At 36.0% G+C, this 20,272-nt stretch overlaps 2 protein-coding genes across 2 annotated transcripts in view; both read right to left on the reverse strand.

Annotated features, from left to right (window-relative positions):
* The window catches only part of LOC135684933 (coiled-coil domain-containing protein 39), a 33,614-nt gene extending 25,913 nt beyond the window's left edge, over positions 1–7,701 (reverse strand). Inside the window, exons 1-5 of the mRNA XM_065200641.2 lie at positions 7,543–7,701; positions 3,788–3,907; positions 3,536–3,593; positions 2,331–2,419; positions 1,611–1,769 (exon numbers count right to left, since the gene is read on the reverse strand). Coding sequence (XP_065056713.1) covers positions 1,611–1,769; positions 2,331–2,419; positions 3,536–3,593; positions 3,788–3,907; positions 7,543–7,629 — 513 coding nt within the window. The 5' untranslated portion in view covers positions 7,630–7,701. The remainder of the gene's footprint in view (positions 1–1,610; positions 1,770–2,330; positions 2,420–3,535; positions 3,594–3,787; positions 3,908–7,542) is intronic.
* Positions 7,702–10,060: 2,359 nt separating this feature from the next.
* Positions 10,061–15,607, reverse strand: LOC135684937 (uncharacterized). Its single transcript, XM_065200647.2, has 5 exons — positions 14,832–15,607; positions 13,218–13,379; positions 11,652–11,878; positions 10,591–10,669; positions 10,061–10,180 (listed from the first exon to the last, which is right to left on the reverse strand). The coding sequence occupies exons 1-5, from the start codon at positions 15,291–15,293 to the stop codon at positions 10,169–10,171; spliced, it is 942 nt and encodes a 313-aa protein (XP_065056719.2). The 5' UTR covers positions 15,294–15,607; the 3' UTR covers positions 10,061–10,168.
* Between the last annotated feature and the right edge of the window lie 4,665 nt (positions 15,608–20,272).

Below are 20,272 nucleotides of genomic sequence, written 5' to 3' on the forward strand. Positions count from 1 at the left end.
TATATTTGGTCTTCAGCATCACTTGCAAACCGCTAAGGGTACCGTTCTTAACGTATCTCCCTTTCTTGTTTGTCAGAATATATTTCGGTTTTTTTTTCATTTTAATCATGATACCTGCATGATAGCTTCTGTTTCTGGCTTTGCTTTATTGGTTACCACTAATGATTTTGCTGCTGATTTTGAGACATGATTTAATGGCAGGGAAAATATATGGCTTGGAAAATATATTTTTACACTCTTGGTGCATAGAACAGAACACTAAGTTGCTACTCCGCATTTCACGCCTAATGCGGTCATCAGGCAACTTCTGATGGTCGCAACTAGAGTTGCCTGATGCTTGACATTACCGGTAAACAGTGATTTTCAGTGAATATCTTTATCAACTGCATGCAGATTTACAAAGTTTATATTTATCGTGGGAAAATAATAATCATCATTCAAGAAGCTAAAAATTTTCACCCAACAGGTACACGTTGTTGTTGGACATTGCATTGAGGGAACAGTCATGTTCCTATACTGTGTATACAACATTTGCTATTGATTAAGGGTCATTATAACATACTAACAAAAAAGACAAAAATATGCCTTAGCCCAATTACAAAACCTCTCTAGTCACCTCCTCCAATACTACTCAAAGCATCCGAATTTTGTGGCATTTTCTCTAAACTTTACTCCTTTTAGCCTTCCGTGCCAAGGCCAGATCTCGGGGCTAGCTCTTTTTAAAGAAGATACCCTTGAAGGAGATATCCTTGAAGGAGATATCCTTTGAGGGAGATATCCTTGTTAGTAGTAACCTTTGTCTACTTGATTTTCTGATCAGTTTGCGCACCTGCAAAAATCTTTCCAACTAATGTTGTCATTAATGTTGTTTATTTCCATAATATTGGTTCAACCAGGCAGACTATGAAATACATGTCAATATGCAACACAGCAAATGCATTGAAATGTTGCAAGATAAATTTTGACGACGATTTTTATTTTCAACTACTGAGAACAAGGCTGTCTTCCCTCTCTACCTGATGAAGTAAAGCTTTAACAGTCATTTCGCACTATGAGATCTGGTTGGTTTTTGACTAAGTATTCATATTGACCACATTATATTTATGCCGGCAGTGAGCGAAAGATCTTAGAAAATTGATGATTCAACCATTAGTTGTCACAATCGAACTTGGTAGAAGTGTTACATATTGACTCTATAGAACGAATAAAAATGATTTGCAAAAAAGAGCGATACAGCAAAGAATCTATAGACGTTTTTCTTCACACAAATTTTTCCAACTTTTCAATTTAGACATGTTTAAACAAAAAAGACATTTTTCAAGTTGTGGATCTTCCTGTTTTCGTAACGCCCTCATCAATCAATTCTCGCTTCGATTTTCGTGTAGTGATTTTCTTTCCCTGAGGGTACCTTTTTGATTTTACACTAGAAGTCGTGTTTTGAACAATGAGATACCCACTTTTTCAAATTATTCAGCGTGTTTAGATAGAGCCTCATTATGTATGAGCAAATCCCACAGAGGCTTCGTAAATCCTATCGGGCTGCCGTTAAAAATCACAGTGAGAAAATCTTAATCTCATATAATTCGACGAAAATATCATGGCCAACTGACCTTGATTTTGGTTTCATCAGACCTCGTGTACTTTTGCAGTATCATTGCATCATCATCTCTTTGAGCCGATTCTTCAAGCCATGCTTCTAGAGCTTTTTGATCCCAGTTCATCTGATTCTTTATCTGTTGTAGCATCTCATTGCCTTTGAAGATGTTATTCTGGATAAATGATGAATAAATTTGGATAAGAAACCTGTTAAGCATACCGTCTTTCGCAAACATTTTTTTGGATTTTGGACAAGACGAAATAATTTCTCTTCAATTTTTGCGATAGGATCTAGAAAGAGGCTTTCCCTAAAAACAAACATAATCTAGCGTGAGCGTGGCGATGGCACGATGCCCTTACCCAACTATGGATGCCACCGCAAAAAATCTATTTTTCTATACTTTTCCCGATAGAATTATGTTCTTACTTTATAGCACTTGTAACGGTTTTTAGATGTCCAATTTCGATTTTTACTCTCTATTTTTATTCGGGTAAGCCAGATCACTTTGTCTGCTCAGAAAAGATCTTATTTATAAGAATTCGACTGTATTTCTTTCATGATAATTCGGCTCACCTTACATGACTTACTTAAAACTACTACATAATTCATATGCCTTGAACGAATAAACTTGTATAGAGTGAAAAGTATGCAAGTTATAGTCCTAGCTCAGCAATAACTCTTCAAAATAGTTCCGTGTTTGCATCCTGGCCAAAAATAAATACAACGTATTTACCTCGTATATGTTTCTTCGTTCTGTAAGCACATTTATCTCCTTTGTTATTCTTTGAACTTCCGCAGCCAATCTACCTTTTTCACGCTCGGCTGTTATTTAAGAACAGCGAATGAATTGCGTTAAATTCGTCAAAAGTTTAATACATCTTTTATCAAAAACTCTTTCAAGAGCGGGTATGAATTTGACTATAGACTTTATTCTAGAGCTTTATACTTTGTGTTGTAATGAATTATGCTAAAAATTGGTTTTAGCACTAGCAGGAAAAGATTCCTTTTGCCTATGGCTGTTTTATACTAGTTGGAATAGGGTGCCGTAAAGGATCTTGCTACAGAATTTATTCTTGGCTTAGAATTGCTTAGGATATTGTACAACATGGAGTGATCCTAAGCGCACCTGCAAGCAACAAATCTGGATCTGCAACTGAATTTCAAACTAACTGTTAATTGTTCAGTCCTCATAACAAAACAGTTTTTTAAACTATCCTTGTACTATCCATATATCATAAGGTAAATATAAAAGACAAGCGTGATACATAAAAATTATAATTCACAAGCTTGAAAACCAAACAACCTCATGAAAAAAATTCTTCTTACTGTTTTTGCTAAAGTCTCTCTGCCATAGGCACGGCACATGCCTTTTTAGTCTGGTAATAATTCTAGGCACCTTTTCTGCTTTTTGCCTTGCCTTTAGCGTTCCTTTTTTATTTTTATTTCACACACCATGTCGTGAAAAACGTACCGTCATCAATCACTTTACTTAACATCCTTAGCTATTAGCACTTTAATTATATCATCCAAACATAAAAAAATCATTGTTCAAATATTTCTGATCTTGTACAACTGAAGCAAAAATTTCGCACTTTAAGTAACAAATATATCAATGCTGTAAATAATACATTGTGACACTAAAGAATTTCAAACGTTGCTTTTTAAAGGCAAACCATTCTTCTGTAAACTTTTATTCTTATTATTTGATTACTTTGTAGTTGTAATAAATAATAATTGCTTTTAATTATTACTTATGTTTGTGTAACCAAATATTTTTCTTTTCGTTTTATGCTTGCTATTAATTTATTGCCATTTAGAACACTGAAGCACCTATACAGTTAAATCCATTTTTAATCCATCACTCAATAATCCACAAACACTTATAAGTAATAAGATGTTTAATTGATCAAAAGCATAAGGCAGACCATTTTTACTCACCAACTTGTCTCAGGTGGTCCTCACTGTCTATTTCCCTTTTCTTGGCACCACAAAGCTCCTAGATTGCAAAAACATCTTTTTTGCCTCTAGTCTTTTCAAGTGTTATTGAATTAACAATTTTATATGATTAATAAACTTATATGGGAAATGAAAATTTTATAGAAGATTCAAAATTCCAGTGCTGTTAATTGTGAAGTTTGGATAATGAGTAATAGAATGGTATTAGAAAATTAGAATTGCAATAATCCTCACCTGTGTTTGTTGCAGCTCCTGCCTAACATTTTTCAGATGATCAGACATAGAGTGAATTCGATCTGTGTACAAGTTCACCTCCTCTTGCATTTTCGCAATTTCTTTTTGTGCTTGATCAAGCTGTTGACAACATTCAAACTCTTTTAGCAAAAAACATTAACTTTACTTGCAAAAATAATAAGCATTGGCACTGAATAGTGACAAGAGAGCAGTTAAGTAGGGCTGTTGCTAGCTATTGTGTTCAGGGCGGGTGCTAAGATCTGATTTGCTGAGAAAGTGGGTGTGTCATCTTAAATTTGCTGACAAGTCTGAAAATTTGCCAACAAAACATCCTGATGTGGTAAAAAAGTCAGTGTTTTTACAATTGAACTTAAATTCAATTGGCAAGATTGAGCTCTAAATAGATTTCAACAAAATACTTCTGCTGATGTAGGAAAAAACCAGCTTATTTTTCCACAAGTGAACTGAAATAATTCCCTTCATTTCAGGGCCTAAAATAAGAACTGTTTACGGATCCACATTTTCTTATAAAATTTTCAATGGGAGTGGCAAATATAGATACTGCCACCCTAGTGCAAATAGCATGTCCTAATTGGACAAAATCTTGGACGAATCAAGCATGTGAAGCTGGTTCTTTGCAATATATGGATTGGGTTGATAAGAAAATTAGCAACACATAGTGATGTCTTAACTTGTGAGCAAAAAGTTATCTAAAGGAAACCCTTCAAAAATCCCCTTAAATCAGTCTTACTTCCTAGACTTTAGTGTTTTTGGTTTTTTTGGAGACATATCTTTGCAGCTGTTCACAGAATTTTAAACTTGCGAGATCAAGCATATTTATTGCAATATTCATATAATTGTGTTTCTGGAGCTATGCTGCTTTCCCACCTGTTTCTCTCTTGCTGTAGGTGGGAATCAGCCTCTCTCTACATCAGCAGAATTAGGATTTGCTGCAAGAACCCGTGCAATTGTTTCGCTTGCTAGAATTCCTGGTGGAACAGAGCTAGGGGATTCATCCCTAAATTTTTTACAGTCATGTCCTGTGAAACATCGGAACAAATCTCTTTTAGAAAATATTTGCTTCTTTCTGTCATAACGATTCATAAACATAATAAACATAACCATTCAGAGAAGATTTCAGTTACTATAGAAATACAAAACCGAGTTAGATGGAATACAAGTTCATCTTTGATCACACAAGATAAAGCACCATGAAAAAGAACAAAAACGGGTTCGCAGTCAAGAAGAACTGCGACTAATGGGTTCGTTGGCGTAAACTTTCGAAACATTTTGCAACCTATTATTGCAAAAAGGTTGGGAGGTCTATAGACCCTTTTCATGAAAAATTCCCAATCAAATGTTTCTCCCAGATACCACTGAGAGGGTTATTACCGTTCAGCTGCTGTAGCCTGAACGCATTGATCTGCATACTTTTCATTCTGCTTGGGCATTATCCTTCATTCCGCCCGTATATGATTAAGAATCTGCCATAGATTCCGTGCACAATATTTGTTTATCTGATCATGTTTTTTGCCAATATTCCACCATTTAAACTTCTGATAACAAGATAAAAACAAAGAGTGCAAGGCCTCTTCGAAAGCCTTTGCTTCAAATTTTGCACACGGTTTTGTTGGAAACATAATAATAATAATAATAATGATTAAAGTGCATAACTATAATACAATATTCTATACACTTTACAATTTAAAACCTATTACATAATATCATAAGCTAATTTAAATAAATGAGTCTTTAAAGACGATTTAAAATGATCAATATTGTCAACAGAATGAATTTCAAACAGAAGACTGCTCCAAAGACTAGCTGCAGCATAGGCAAAAGTTCTAGCACCTAATGTTTTGTTCTTGAAACGAGGAACCTTTAACAGCAGCGCGTTACTTGATCTGAGAGTTCTATAGGGCACATACCTCTCCACCATGTCCCGTAAATAAACAGGTGCATTTCCCATCAAGCACTTGAAGGTAAGCAGAATAATTTTAAACCATATGCGATGTTTGACTGGAAGCCAGTGCAGATCAAATAAGGCTGTACTTATATGGCCAAATTTAGGTATTAGCAACACAACACGAGCAGCAGCATTTTGGACACACTGCAGTCGGTCAATAAGATGCTTTGGCATGCCATAAAACAGAGAGTTACAGTAATCCAAGTTGCTAGTAATGAATGCATGGACAATAGTTTGGATTGCCTCGTTGCTAAGGAACTTCCCTAAATGTTTCAATTTATACAATTGGTAGAATGCCTTACTCGATAATTTTGTAATGTGTTTGTCCATTTTCAAATTTTGATCAAAATACACACCACGGTTTTTTTATTGTGCCAACAGAAGCAATCACCTCATCACCTACTCTTGTACCTTCAACAGAAACCTTTGACAGTTGTTGTCTTGTTCTCAGTAACATTACCTCCGTCTTTGAATCGTTGATCATGAGACGGTTAACCAACATCCATTTCCTAACATCAGAAACACACATCTTTATGGCCTTAATGGACTCTCTCTCGGAAACTGGCTCTGGTTTGAGCCATATGTATAGCTGATGATCATCCGCATAGCCATGAACATTTGGAAGGTGTTGACTAATGACATCATATAAAGAACTGATGTAAATAACAAACAGTACAGGCCCTAAACAGCTTCCCTGAGGTACCCCGCAGTTCAAATGCATCTCTTCTGATATGGCATTACTCACAATAACTCTTTGTCTCCTTCTATCTAGATATGACCTAAACCAATTAAGGACTGTTCCACTTTTTCTGGTAATAATTCATTTGATTTGGTATGTTCATTCAACTTGTCAGCAACTGCTTTTTCGGTTAGCTTGGAAACATATGGTAAGTTGCTAACGGGTCTGAAATTTTGGAAAAGAAGATCAAGACCAAGCTTCTTTAATAAGGGTCTTAATACCGCTCATTTCCAGACATCTGGAAAGCAGCCAGATGAAAGTGACAGATTCATCATGTTTGTGATCACAGGAAGCAGTACATCTATGCATTTCTTGACTAGCCATGTCGGTGCTGGATCAAGGTGACAATGTTTACTTGTTGATTTCATAATCAGATTTCTTACATATTCATCTGAAAGAACATCAAATTCACTGAAAAAAACATCAAATTGATTTGGCAGTGTCAAGCTTGTTTGTTTCTATAGCCTCAGACTCACAAATATCGTCAATATTTTTCTGTATCGCCAAACATTTGTTATCTACAAATTTCAAAACGATTGTACTGGCATTCTCCGCGCAGAAAAAATACTTTACTCTGCAAGTCTGGGGATTGTCTTGCCTCATACATCAAACAAACACTGAGGTGACACAGGAAAGATGAATCAGATCCATTGATAAAAGATTCAAAGATGCAAAGCTGAGCAGGCTATATGGACCTGTTTTTGTATGGAAACCAGGCTAACATACAAAGGTCTGATGATACATTAGTCAGCGGGTGAGAGCTTTTTGACTGATCAAGAAGATCTGTCTGGTTCACATACAAAATAAATTGTGTAGGATGGAGTAGTGAGTTTATAAACAAGAATTTCTTAAGTTTTTTACTTAAAAAATGATAGACAAAAAAACAAAACGTCTAATAATGACTTTTTCTTGAGACTTTTTCGAAGTCTATGGAGGGAAAGCCCCATTCCAAAAAGAGGTGTGCAGGCCAGTAAGGCCTAGGCCTAAAATGTGTATTTCGCTCGAAAAAGGTCATTGCCAAAAAACCGGGATTATGCAGAAAAAACTTACTTGTGCTTCATATTTTTTGTTTTCTTCATTAGCTATAGGCATAGCAACGCCTTCGTCAAAACTCATCTGACTCAGTATATCCTCCATTTTGTTTCTCAATTTTAGCGGTGGCCAAGAAACCGTCCCACTTCAAGCCCGAGAGAAACTGTTGTCAAGGACTTGTTGTTGCTTGGTTTACAAGCTCCTGCGGCACGCTATTCCGCAATAACACTTAAGAAATGAGGTGAATTGTTCTGCGCCTCCATGACACCGGAGCAGGGGCGAAGCCAAAAACTTTTTGAAGGAGTTAAAGAAGTGATTTTTGCCGACAAAAAAGGGCGTATCTCATTCATTAAGGGTGCGGCCAAAAGATAAATACTCTTATATGCTGCTTTTGTGCGTTTCAGTTTCAAAGTTCATACTTTAATGCCATACTTAGAAAGTTCAACTACTGCAGAAATGCTAATACGTTACAAATGTTGCAAAAAGGTTACAGAGTGAGTTCCAAAAATTGCGTTTTTTACTCGGCAAAAATCCTTAATGTGCCGACGGACTAAAAGTTGCAGGGGCGGATCCGGACCAAATTTGAAGTGGGGGCAGTTGGTAACGGGGCGCTAACAAATTTTCATTAATTTGTGACGAGTCCGATCCTAACTACTGACGAAAAGGTCCTCTTTCATACCTTTGACTTTTAACAATTGTTTAAATATTTTTTAGTAAAATTTGACTTTTGAAAAATTTTTTTTCTGTCAATTTCTTGAAGTTTGCAATTAGCCGTTTGCAGTTTGCAAACAGCACACGAATAGGGTGCCCCCCAAAACAGTGCTAAAATCAATCGAGGAGATGCTGTACTTCAATCAGTGTAGTTCAATTTCCTTTATGGAGTTCCTGCGTAGGAGCTTAATGCGCGATACAACAACAACAACGCTACAACAACAACGCTACAACAAGACCCTGTGAACAGTGAACGAGTTGATTAGGCACGTTGTGATACATCGAAACTGTCTTTACCAAATTTCGAGAATATAGCCATTTTATCCTTTGTAGAATTGCAATTTCTCAACAATGAGTTCCGAAAGAAAAGAAATTGATAGTGAAGATGAAGCACCAGAAGATATGTCTTTGTCAGAAGCTAAAAATGCGGCCCAGGAACGTAGCCGAAACGTTAAAGATTCTATTCACAGTCAGAAAACAGCAACTAAAGAATATCGACGGGAACGACAGAAGAAACTAAAGGAACAAAAACTTGTCAAAAGTAAGAAGTCTCTAGTGAGGTTGCCAGACGAGATTTTAAATGTTTTATCGGACGTTGATTCTACAAAGACGGACTCAATTACTGGAAAAGAGGCCCAGGAAACATCAGGATTAGGACTTGATCAGGAAACAACAACAGCCCCCACTCTTCCTCTTAGTCGAAGTAAGCGTGGTAGCAAGAAACGACGAGAATTGAAAACTGAAAGTGCCAAAAAACCGAAAAATGAAGTGTTTGATGGTGATTTGTGTGATGAAAGTAAAGATTCTCTTGTTATGCATGGTAATTCAGTTTCAAATGTCTTTCCTGGTGCTATAACTGTGAAGCAGAAACTGTCTTCTGTAGAATCGAAAGCCAACATTGGCCGAAAGTTTTTAAAAGAACAATTGTATGGAGATAGAATAAAGCGAGTAGCTGCTAGCTCTTTTAGAAACTTGCAAACCAAAAAACATGTAAGACCCAGTGCAAAATTCTGATTTTTCATAGCACCAAGTGAATGAAGAATATGTTTCAAGGATTTTTTGTGTTCAAGATAATAGGGATATATAGTTAATTGATTTCTTCATTTTTTCAATTGGTTTTGCTGGTTGGAAGCTTATCTCACTTTGATGCACCCATCTATACCATCTATCTAATGCTCTTAACCAACCTAAGAAAGTTTCAAGTAAGATGGTTTGAATAATTTAAAGTTTCAAACATGTAATCCTGCTGCCTATTTCTTGGTTTTGCACATCTGTGCATTCCTGGCCCACACATTGCTATAGACCAATCTGCAGGTTGTGACAGATGCATTGGAGAGGTCAATATTATAACCTCCTTTTTGCATGGCATATGAATCAAAAAAGGAGGTTTACATGCTGAAAAAATTCTGGAAATTTTTGTGCATGTGCAAGGTCCTGTCAAGAACTATCATACTCTACTGACTTGGCAATTGCCATTTAAACAAAATCCATAGTTTAAACAAAATATTGTGTTTTCCTTAAGAATAGATTGCAAGCCAAATTGTGACATTTTTTATTAATGGAAAGTTGTATTTGATAAGCAAGATGCCCATAAGGTAACCTGTTTGTGCCTTTGGGTCAAAGGTAACAGCAAATTTCTCAGCACTTAAGTTAATCACCAAAGACTTGCATGGACAATTACTTAGAATGATTGACATATACAGAATCAAGAATAATATTTGTTTCATTTCAATCCCACAACAATAAAATAATTTGCACATTAAAAATACTAAACAATAATTTTATGAATATTTTCCACTTCTCTTTATTCTATAAATAAATCATGTTCTGTTGTTTGTGGAAAATAGAAGCATTTACTAGTCCACAGTTCATTCCAAGATTCTTTTTTGCCACTTCCTATCCCAATTTGAAACCCAATTCTGATATGAAATCTTCACTTCATAACCTGCAAATAATATAGCAATATGTTGAATTCACTTTTACTATTGTTGTTAACACTTTCACAAGAACTGAAGCTTGAACAATGTAATGTTGGAAAATTAGAAAGGCATGAAAAAGATTTTCAGTAAGATCTAAAGAATGTTTTAATCTGAAACTTCAAATAAACAAAGTATATATGTCACTTTATGAAACAAACTAAAAGACATAGAGTAAAAATTTGTCTCAGTTTAAAGAAACATGGTACTTTTTAGGATAGAGCACAAGATTGTTCTCCCATTTGCATTAGATTTATGATATCCTTAAGATCAACAGATTTCTTTACGATTGGTTCCCTTCCAAAAACCTTTACAACATAGAAACAGCAACAAAGAAATAGAATTAACTACTACCAAATCGAACGCAGTTACTACAAACCCTTTGTAGATAAATTATTCTATTGATATCGTCATTAACAACTTCAATTGATCTATCAATCTTGAGTGCCTCTTCAATTCTAAAAAACAAGAAAATATTTTCTTTCTATACACAGAATCACTATAACATGCAGTAGATTGCCTATGTTCAAGACCCCTAGCAATAGACAATTCTTGCAAAAATAACGCCAATATTCAATTACCCCAGGCTTTAGTTGCAAATATGTGGTAAATAAACCACACTGTGAGATAATCTTTTGTCCCTTTAGTCTAAAGAAAGAGATAATACTGTAATACTCTAAAGTACCAAATAATCCATATATGGTGAAAGCTCAATATATGAATAATAAGAGTGGTTGGAATAATTGGGGGTTGAAAATGTTTAGATATGATAACCATCTACAAATGACTACAGAATTGGACGATTGAGGGAGGAGGCTGGAAACATTGAAAATAGTTGATCTCCGTATTCATAGCTATGCACCTATCTTTTTATAGAATGTTACTGATACATTGAACTTATAAGCTTTGGTTCTGTTGATTCAACTCTTGAAGCTTCTACTTGCTTTTTGGTAGGATTTTTCTAACAGAGATGTTAGAAACTTTTCTAACTGGACAGACTTTTTTGCTCATTATGTTTCATAATATTTTCATTTTCAAGAATAATTGAAAGGGAGTTTGAATTAAAGTGGAAGTTGAGTAATTGAAAAGTAACTAAATAAGCGGTGGGATGATCATAATCGGTACTTGAGAGTAATATATATAATCCTACCAGCCAGATGAAGTTTATTTTTGAGATCAGGGACTTTTCGAATTCTATGTAGGAGGCAATTCAACCCCTTCAGCCCGAGAGACTATTCTGAGAACAAAGGCATAAGCTTTTAATATCCTTTATTCACAGCACAGAAAAGTGGTATTTCAAACTGCTGTTTAACAACCGAACAACCATGATAAAACCTTATTAAAAAGACTGACTTCATACGCTTGCCCCTGTCTCTACGGTGCCTGCAGTATACCTGACTTGGCACTATGTTTGTAGAATTTATTGCACCTTCAGCGTACCGTTTCTTTAGAAGCCAGGCCTCCTCATCCGTGAATTTGTTTGCCCTGATAGAACTTCGAAGTCTCATGACAAAATGATTCATTAAAGATCTTTTTAGGATGTTGTGTTCATCGTCGTTCCATTCTGGCAATCTGTTGATCATTGGCCATACAATTAACACATGCTCTATCACAACAGACCAGAGTCCATCTTTGTAAAACTGCTCACACTGTGCCGCACATTCATTCTATGAAGCATTAATGAGTGAGATATTACATCAAAATTAACATCTGTGGATAATATCAGGAAAGATCTCACCTCATTATCTGAAAGTTCATTTCCACTATCCAACAAATCCAAAGAAAAGTATGTATACTCAAATAAGTTAACCAAAGCAGGGCCCACGCCTCTCTCACTTTTTTGGTAAGCTAAAATATTTTTTCTAAAAAAGCCCTGTTTTGAAGCACTAAATTCAAATTCGATTTATCGAGCTTGGCCCCTCCACTTTGAAATTCGTGGCGCCTGAATAGGAATATCAGATCATAAAATTGAGCGAAAACGTCTCTCACAACTCATTGAGAAATCATTTCAAAAGAAATACTTAACACAGCCAGACCTTAGTGACAACCCCATACCCTGACCCTTACAATCTCTGGGCGTTTTAACCCAACAAAACTTTCTGGGCGTTTTAACCTATAGATAGCACTTTTATTTATTATGATATGGATTTGGCACTACGTCACATTGAATTGGTGTGCCTTCCTTAAATTTAGTTTCCATTCGAGCATTAGATATAAACCTTAATTTTGCAAATTTCAGAGGGAGGCAATTGCTTCTTGTCACCTTAAATAGACTGTCCCTACTCAGAGCTTTGCATGTCTGACGTAAAGAAGCTAGATTTTGCCCCAGACCCCTACCATAAATGCAGAGTGGTCTTAACCACACGCTAGGGAAAGCCAGCCACACTTTTTCTTAAAAAGACGATAATGTAGCCACATTTCAATCAAAATTTATACTTCAATCATTCAAATTATTTCTTTGATTGTTCTTGCATTTTCCAGTTACTAAGCATATTCTGAACGCTCCAGAAAGTGAATAATTAACACAGTTGAATGATAATAGAAATGTACATACAAATTAAACAAAGTTATTGCAAGAAAGTTATTGGCCCCTCTTGGCGTGTACAAATCATGGAGCTACAATCCTTGTCAAAATTGTTGGAACACTTGCGCAAAGCTGAAGCTTTTTTTGAAAAATCCCCCCCTACCCCCCATTACAATGTTGTTCAATTGAGCTGTTTTGATCCTGAAGGTAAAAAAATATTCACTGAAAGCTGTATGAAAGTATTGAGAAAATAAATCAACATTGTACGGGGGGAGAGGGTCGACATTTTTGAAGCGGGAGTGATATTTTGGAAAGGTAGTTTTAGACTTGCTTTGTTTATTTGCATGCTGCAATGGGAAGGCGTTCCAGTTATTTTTGGCAAGGATTGTATGTCAATCATTGTATTTACATAAATTTACTTAACAGAATTACGGTAAAAGGCAAAGTCGGTTTACGATGAGGAGACTAGAAAGAAAACATACCTTGAATATAGTTATAAAAGGTAGAACCCGGTAGAAGCAGGTACTATCTCTCATTGACCCAATATGATGTTTCGGAAAAGCTTTATAAATCCCATCTAGCAGGTGCAACAACTTTTTTTTGTGGGATACAAGGTCTGCATTTGGACAAATTTCATCAAATTCCTGCCAAAAACAAAGTTTCCCTTTGAAAAATATCTTCTCTTACTATGATAAATGCAAGGAACTCTCGAGAAGTGTTTGAAACAAAGTGCTAGAAAGAAATGCTTTTCGTTAAACTTTCAATATTTGCTATTTTCGGGGTTTGGAGCTGTCCCAGTGTCCTATTTACCTTCTATATTTGATGTAAAATAGTCCTTTAAATGGCTAACAGACAATCGTTATGTATCAGTAGTGGGCTGGCAAGGCATGCTGGGATGCGATCGCATCCGGGGCTCATTTTTTAAGAGCATAAAGAATATGCAAAAAGTTTTTCGAAAACTTCACTTGATCAGGGTTCAGAGCATAATAAGACAAAAATAAAGTCGACATGGTCGCAAAAACACTCAATAACAACCACTCTAATGGAAGGAGGTGTTTGATAATGAATGGAATCTAATGTGCACATGGCATCTTGAGAACCAAGTCCTTCCCTCCATTGTACACCATATGAGAATTGACGTGAAACTCCCACAACACATTTCGAAAGACAAAGAAAAAACATATATAGCAGCAACCTACGACGTTAGAAACAAGCAAAACTAAACAATTACTCGAAGATCTGACAACCCACAAATTATTTCAAGCTTCTACGTAAATGACATACACTTGAACGCAAATATTAATAATTCACGGCGTAATAAGTAAGGTGGCCTTTTGAAAGAACATTTTCTGCTCAAACCTCAACATATGCACGAGGTCAAGCGTTGACTAGTCCCAAATGCATTAGCGATCACTTATGTTTAATTTACTTCAAGACAACATAGAAAATATATTTATTTGAGGTTGTTTTGGCTTTGATTTTTTCTGGGCACTTCAATGTATTCTTTATTTTCGTCATTTTATCTACTTCGCCACAGGGACCTCGGAAGCGTTGTGGGCTAGGGGCCTTTTGCTGTGTTGCGTTTCTGCCCGGGGAGGAGGTATCTTAATAGGTTTCGGGGTACGGAAAAGTGTCATTATTTAGGAGTGTGGATGAAAATGTGCGGAGTTAGGGGTACAATTTTGGGAACATATTGTAAAATTACTAGGGGGAAAATTTAGCATTAACAAAATGAATGTCCAATTTGAAATGAAAGTAGGAAATATGTGTAATGTTTCTGCTACAGTTGCCTCTACAAAAGTTTAATGTAAAAATATTTGCTTTTAAAGCTTCAGAAGAAAAACAGGGGATAATTTTTGAGTTAAATGCCCCTTTGCCCCCTCCCCCCTCGCTATGTATGGCGTCGTTACCACCATGAGTAGAAGAAAATAAGCAGCACTTTTCTTAGTCCCCGTGATAATCATTTGCATCCCCTTATAATGGCAAAAGACACCTGGTATTTGCTTTTTTGGTGAAAATTGAGATAAAGTTGAGTTGGGTGAAGTTTCTTATAGCAAGACCAAATTGCTGCAAGCATGCCGTTGAGTGATACGCACCTTTTCTATTTGAGGATTTGAGTTGGAAACTTGCAATATCAATTCAGCGAGCTGCTCCTTGCTTAGTCCCTTGAGCTTTTTGCTTAAAGTAATTTCTCGGTGTTGCCTTGCTTTCCGCGGATGCTTATTCTCCTTAGCTCTAAGCTTATCCTTCCTTTTCCTTCTAGATCTTGAAGGGGTCGAAAATGAGAATATTCGCGGGATTAAAGACGCCTTGCTGTCATGCCTTTCAAGATCCAAATTTTTACGAACCAAAGCATCGCTGTAATAGCGTCGCGAAGACCTTAAACTTCCTGGCCTATTTGTTTTACTTTTGAATTTTCTTCTCTTTCTTCTTGAGTCTGCCACAGTCTGCCCTGAGCAATTCCAGCTATCTTTAGCGGGAGTATACACAGTAACTTGAACTGAGCTGGCAAAATTAGGCGCGCGTGTTGACTTTCCATTCGAATGACAGGTCCCCATGTTTACGACAGCGTAAGTACTGAACACCGTGAGACGTTTCACTTTGAGAAATATGGTAATATAACCAACAAAATTTCGTTTTAAATGTATGGGTATTGGTGCCCCTTGGGAATGCGCAGGAAGGTGGCATCGCCCCGGCAATACCGCACTTCAAAGGAAAATTCACAAAGCATAAACTTCTGCGAAACAAAACAAGTACTTGTTACACGAAAGAGGGCCTTCGGGGAGTTGTTTCTACCAAACCAACAAGTCAGAATGTAGCTCCAAAGGGATTCTACAACACCAAGAACGTAGCCAACCAAGATTCAAGGAACCAATCGTTACCCTAACACCCTGTCTCCATTGTTGTACGGCTATTGTTGGTCATGCACGGGCAAATCCAGCCTGTGTATTTAATTATGCAGGGAAGTGGGGTGTAAATAATTAAATTTATTTAAATCATATTTACCCTGGGATACATTTCAGCTATACTAATTAAACTGCTTTATTATTGTCCCCGCAAAAAACAAAATAAATCTAACTATAAAAGACAAAAATTTGTTTTCAATAATTTGAGAAAATTAAGAATCTACTTAAGGTGATACAAAAAATAAAGATAAAGATCTGTTTTAAACAAACCTATTCATTTCGTCAAAACAGAAAAATACACGAAAGCCAGTATGCATACAATTGCCAATACCCCAACTCTAAAGGGTAGATAGTAAATTGATATCCTTAGTTGAACATTTCGATATTATAAACATTTAAATACATGAGGCGTGGCCTTAATAAAACAAAACGATCTGAATGAAATTAAACTCTAAAAAATCTAAAATTCAATAACCTACTTGCTATTTAAAACTTCAAATATACAAGTTAAAGAAGATGTTTCAAGCTGAAACACACTATTTAAAAGAAATATAGGGAGGATGCTTGCTTTGATTCAGTTGAGAGCCGATTCCACATCTTTGCTTCTCTGAAAGAAAAAGAAAAAGCATTTTTTGCCTGGTTGTTCTTTTCACTTTCATTCTTTTCTGCCAATTCCTAACCGATTTTCAAAATTTAGAGGTATTTCACAACCCTCTATCAGGAACTGGCCCAATTACTAAAAGTGGATGTTTGTGGTGTCATTACTTTGGAAATCTACCTCAGTTATGTCATTGGACTAGTAGCCAGAGCTGCAGAAGTGGAAGGCTCAAAGGGGCTCAGCCCCCTTCTATTTTTCGAAGGGGGGCTGCAACACCTCCTCTTTTTTCTCGGTAGTTCTAAAGTATCATCGCTAATTTCTGCCAGGATCAAATCTTTGATTGAACTGATATTACTTTTGATATTTGAATTCATGTATGACCTCATTAGTCCTCTTGATAACTGAAAACTCAATAAATGCTAAAAAAATTTTACTTTTTTAATCCCTAAATCATGATTTAACCCTAGCAACAATGAAAAGGTAAATAAATTGATATTAAGGAGCCATGCAAATGAAAACGATTGGTATATTCATATTTTTATACAATATAGAGCTCTATGAGCCCCCTCTACATTTCTCGGCTCTACACCACTACTAGTAACACAGATTGATACAACAAGCAAGGTGACATGCTATTGATTTTGAGACTGTCTGTGGGAAGAGGAGAAGATCAAACTATGTATCTTGAGATCAGTGGTGTAATGGTATCAAATAACAAGGGGAGGGAGGGGGGGGGGCTCTTACACAGAATGTTGCTATAAACAACAGCAAAAGTGCCAGTGTCCATGTTTCACACCAAATGTTGTTGCTAGTAGTGACTCAACCTATGACTCTTTTTCTACAAAATTAAAGCATTGACTTTTTCTCATGAATTGACATATTGCCCAAATATTTTCCCTCCTCCAGCTATTCTTCTCTCAATTTTCTTATTGCTTTATTTTCGGTTATAAGAAGATGACCTAAACCATATACATTTACTTCTTCTAAGATCATTCTCTCTATTTCGGCCAGTGAACAATGTCCTTCCTACGATACTGCGTACAATCATGAACAAAGGGATCCTCGAAGTACACATGCCCAGTTTACATAAATGTACGAAATGCAATTGCGATTTCTTCATGTGACTTTAATCACTTTCATTCTCACTCGAACCTTGACACAAGTATTGAAAGCCTAACCAATTTACTTGCTCTATTGTCAAATCAAAACATTGGCTATTTGTACTTATATCTGGTATCATACTGATATTTAAGAAGCATAACGCTACTGTTTGCTTAGGTAGGTGGTATAACGCTGAACTGAAGCTCAGACATTATATGGAGCGTAACGCCGTTATGCCGCGTTACCTCTCCACTGTACCACTGATGACTTATGATATGTTGGAAATGAGTGTCGCACAGGTAGCGTTGGGCCCTAATTCACTTTTGTTTTCTCGCAAATCTGATGTTACAAATGATAAAAGCTTAAAAGGAAGATAAATCCAAGGGGCCCACATGAAAAGTTCCAAGGGACCTCCCGGGAAATTTCCAGAGCCCCGTTGGCACACTACGCCCCTGTCTATTTTTACTACTTTTAGTGACTACTCGTGCATTTGGGACTACTCACGCTTCCGAGGTCCCTGTGGCGAAGTAGATAAAATGACTAAAATAAAGAATACATTGAAGTGCCCAGAAAAAATCAAAGCCAAAACAACCTCAAATAAATATATTATCTATGTTGTCTTAAAGTAAATTAAACATAAGTGATCGCTAATGCATTTGGGACTAGTCAACGCTTGACCTCGTGCATATGTTGAGGTTTGAGCAGAAAATGTTCTTTCAAAAGCCACCTTACTTATTACGCCGTGAATTATTGATATTTGCGTTCAAGTGTATGTCATTTACGTAGAAGCTTGAAATGAAGTGTGGGTTGTCAGATCTTCGAGTAATTGCTTAGTTTTGCTTGTTTCTAACGTCGTAGGTTGCTGCTATATATGTTTTTTTCTTTGTCTTTCGAAATGTGTTGTGGGAGTTTCACGTCAATTCTCATATGGTGTACAATGGAGGGAAGGCCTTGGTTCTCAAGATGCCATGTGCACATTAGATTCCATTCATTATCAAACACCTCCTTCCATTAAAGTGGTTGTTATTGAGTGTTTTTGCGACCATGTCGACTTTATTTTTGTCTTATTATGCTCTGAACTCGTGGTGCTAGGTCAAAAGGAAATTTTGATTATCTAACAGATTCTCGTAACTAATCTTTGCAATGCTTACGGCCTTTGGTATTTCAAAACGTAAGGTTCCTTTAAAACAGTAGCGGAATTCGTGGAGGTGTGGGGGGCGAGCGCAAGAGTTTCAATTCAATTTCAAATTCATGTGTATTCTCAGCTTAATTACAATATACTGATCTAATCAAACAATTAATCAAGATACAATTTCAGTTATATTTCAATACATATAAGGTTCAGATATCTAAAATAATTATTTGTATCTAAAAAGTTATAGCTGAATGACACATGGAAATAACCCATAGGGGCTTTCGAGCCATGTGCCATCTTATGTGAATTTTGTCTGAAGCAATTATAAATCAATACACAATATTAATAAACAAGAATAACATTTTTTTAAACTAGGAATAAACATTTTGAAAAATAGAAAAGTTTGTTTCGAATATGATAGTTAAAACGTAAATCTAATCTATTTGTTTGAGGGTAAAGGGGCAAAAATTAAAAAGGGGATAAAAAAAGGTGGAATGCTTTTAAACTTTGTTAGAGTTCTTGTCTTTCTTTGTGTGCCAATACTATAGCATATGTAGTGGAAGGGGGTACTAGTATATTGAGATCATAAATTTTTTAAGGTTTTAGCAAAAGTTGTTTTTGATCCTGATTGTCTGATGTCTTGTGGAATGGAGTTCCAAACATCTACATCAACATTTTTTATGAAATTATTACCAAATTTTGTTCTAAATCTTTGTTTAGTAAAATTTCCTGAGCAAGCATATCTTGTTTTGTAATTATGAGTATTTTTGGCTTATTTAAAGAGTTTACTGAAAGAAGTTCCGGCTATACTTTTGGTAATATTATACATCAATTTAGCACACTCGAGTTTGTAACAGTCTTCAAAATTTAAAGTGTTTAGGCATTTAAAAATTGGTTTACCATGTTCGGCTTTATTTTTGAATGTTATAAGACGTACAGCTTTTTTTAACTTTTTATGTAGTGGATCTAGGGCAGTTTTATAGGCACTACCCCAGTTTAAGAGCCCATAAAGAATGTTTGGTAATACAAAAGCATTATATATGTCAAGCAATATTTTTTGTGGTGCAAAATGTCTTACTTTACTTAGGATGCCGATGCTTTTTGAGATTTTTGTATTTACATTTTAAATGTGAGACTTCCAATTATAACTCATATCCAGAAAAAACTCATCCACAATATAAAATTTATCAGCAAAATAAATAAGCCGTGGAGGAGCCCTTGCGAATGTTTCAAAAAATTATTATGTGGAAGAATGAGCACTTACATACACTCATTTTTTTTACAAGAAACAATGGTCGATGTTGCGTTCTCCAGTTTGTTAATGTTCTGGAAATTTCAATACTCACTGTTTCTTAAGGGTTTCTTAATTTTGATCCCACGAATGATGTTATGAAACGTTTGTGATCTTTTTTATAACGTCAAGAGATTCGCTTCCGTTCTGATGCTGTATTTAGATTAAGTTCTAAGCCAACAGGGCAATCATGTTCTTGGATTTTACAAAATGTCGTTCTTCTCAGTTTTATAACGATTTACTAGTTTCTTAATTTATTTGCTTCGAGTACTAAAGTTTCTTAAATTTTTCTGACTGTCCACTACTCGTTTCTTATAGCCAGTTTCTTATAACAAAATGAGTGTATTGCCTAGAAATCAGGGACGTAGTGGTGGGGGGGCGCAGGGGGCGCGGCCCCCTCCCTTGTTAAAATTTTCGAAAAATGTGGGGGCTCAGCCTCGTCGTATGTGGTTGGACCTAGCCAAGAATCATGCTACGCAAAGAAAACTGTGAAGAACTGTTACTTC

The sequence above is a fragment of the Rhopilema esculentum genome, chromosome 21, assembly GCF_057945365.1.
Source record: "Rhopilema esculentum isolate cy_ngs chromosome 21, ASM5794536v1, whole genome shotgun sequence".
In the NCBI taxonomy this organism is placed as follows: domain Eukaryota; kingdom Metazoa; phylum Cnidaria; class Scyphozoa; order Rhizostomeae; family Rhizostomatidae; genus Rhopilema; species Rhopilema esculentum.

Coding starts and splice junctions, on each gene's coding strand:
- LOC135684937 (XM_065200647.2), bottom strand. CDS start 15,293: ATGGGGACCTGTCATTCGAATGGAAAGTCAACACGCGCGCCTAATTTT. Junction 13,380..14,831: donor CAAATCCTCAAATAGAAAAG/GTGCGTATCACT, acceptor TGTTTTTGGCAG/GAATTTGATGAAATTTGTCC. Junction 11,879..13,217: donor CTTTTATAACTATATTCAAG/GTATGTTTTCTT, acceptor AATGCTTCATAG/AATGAATGTGCGGCACAGTG.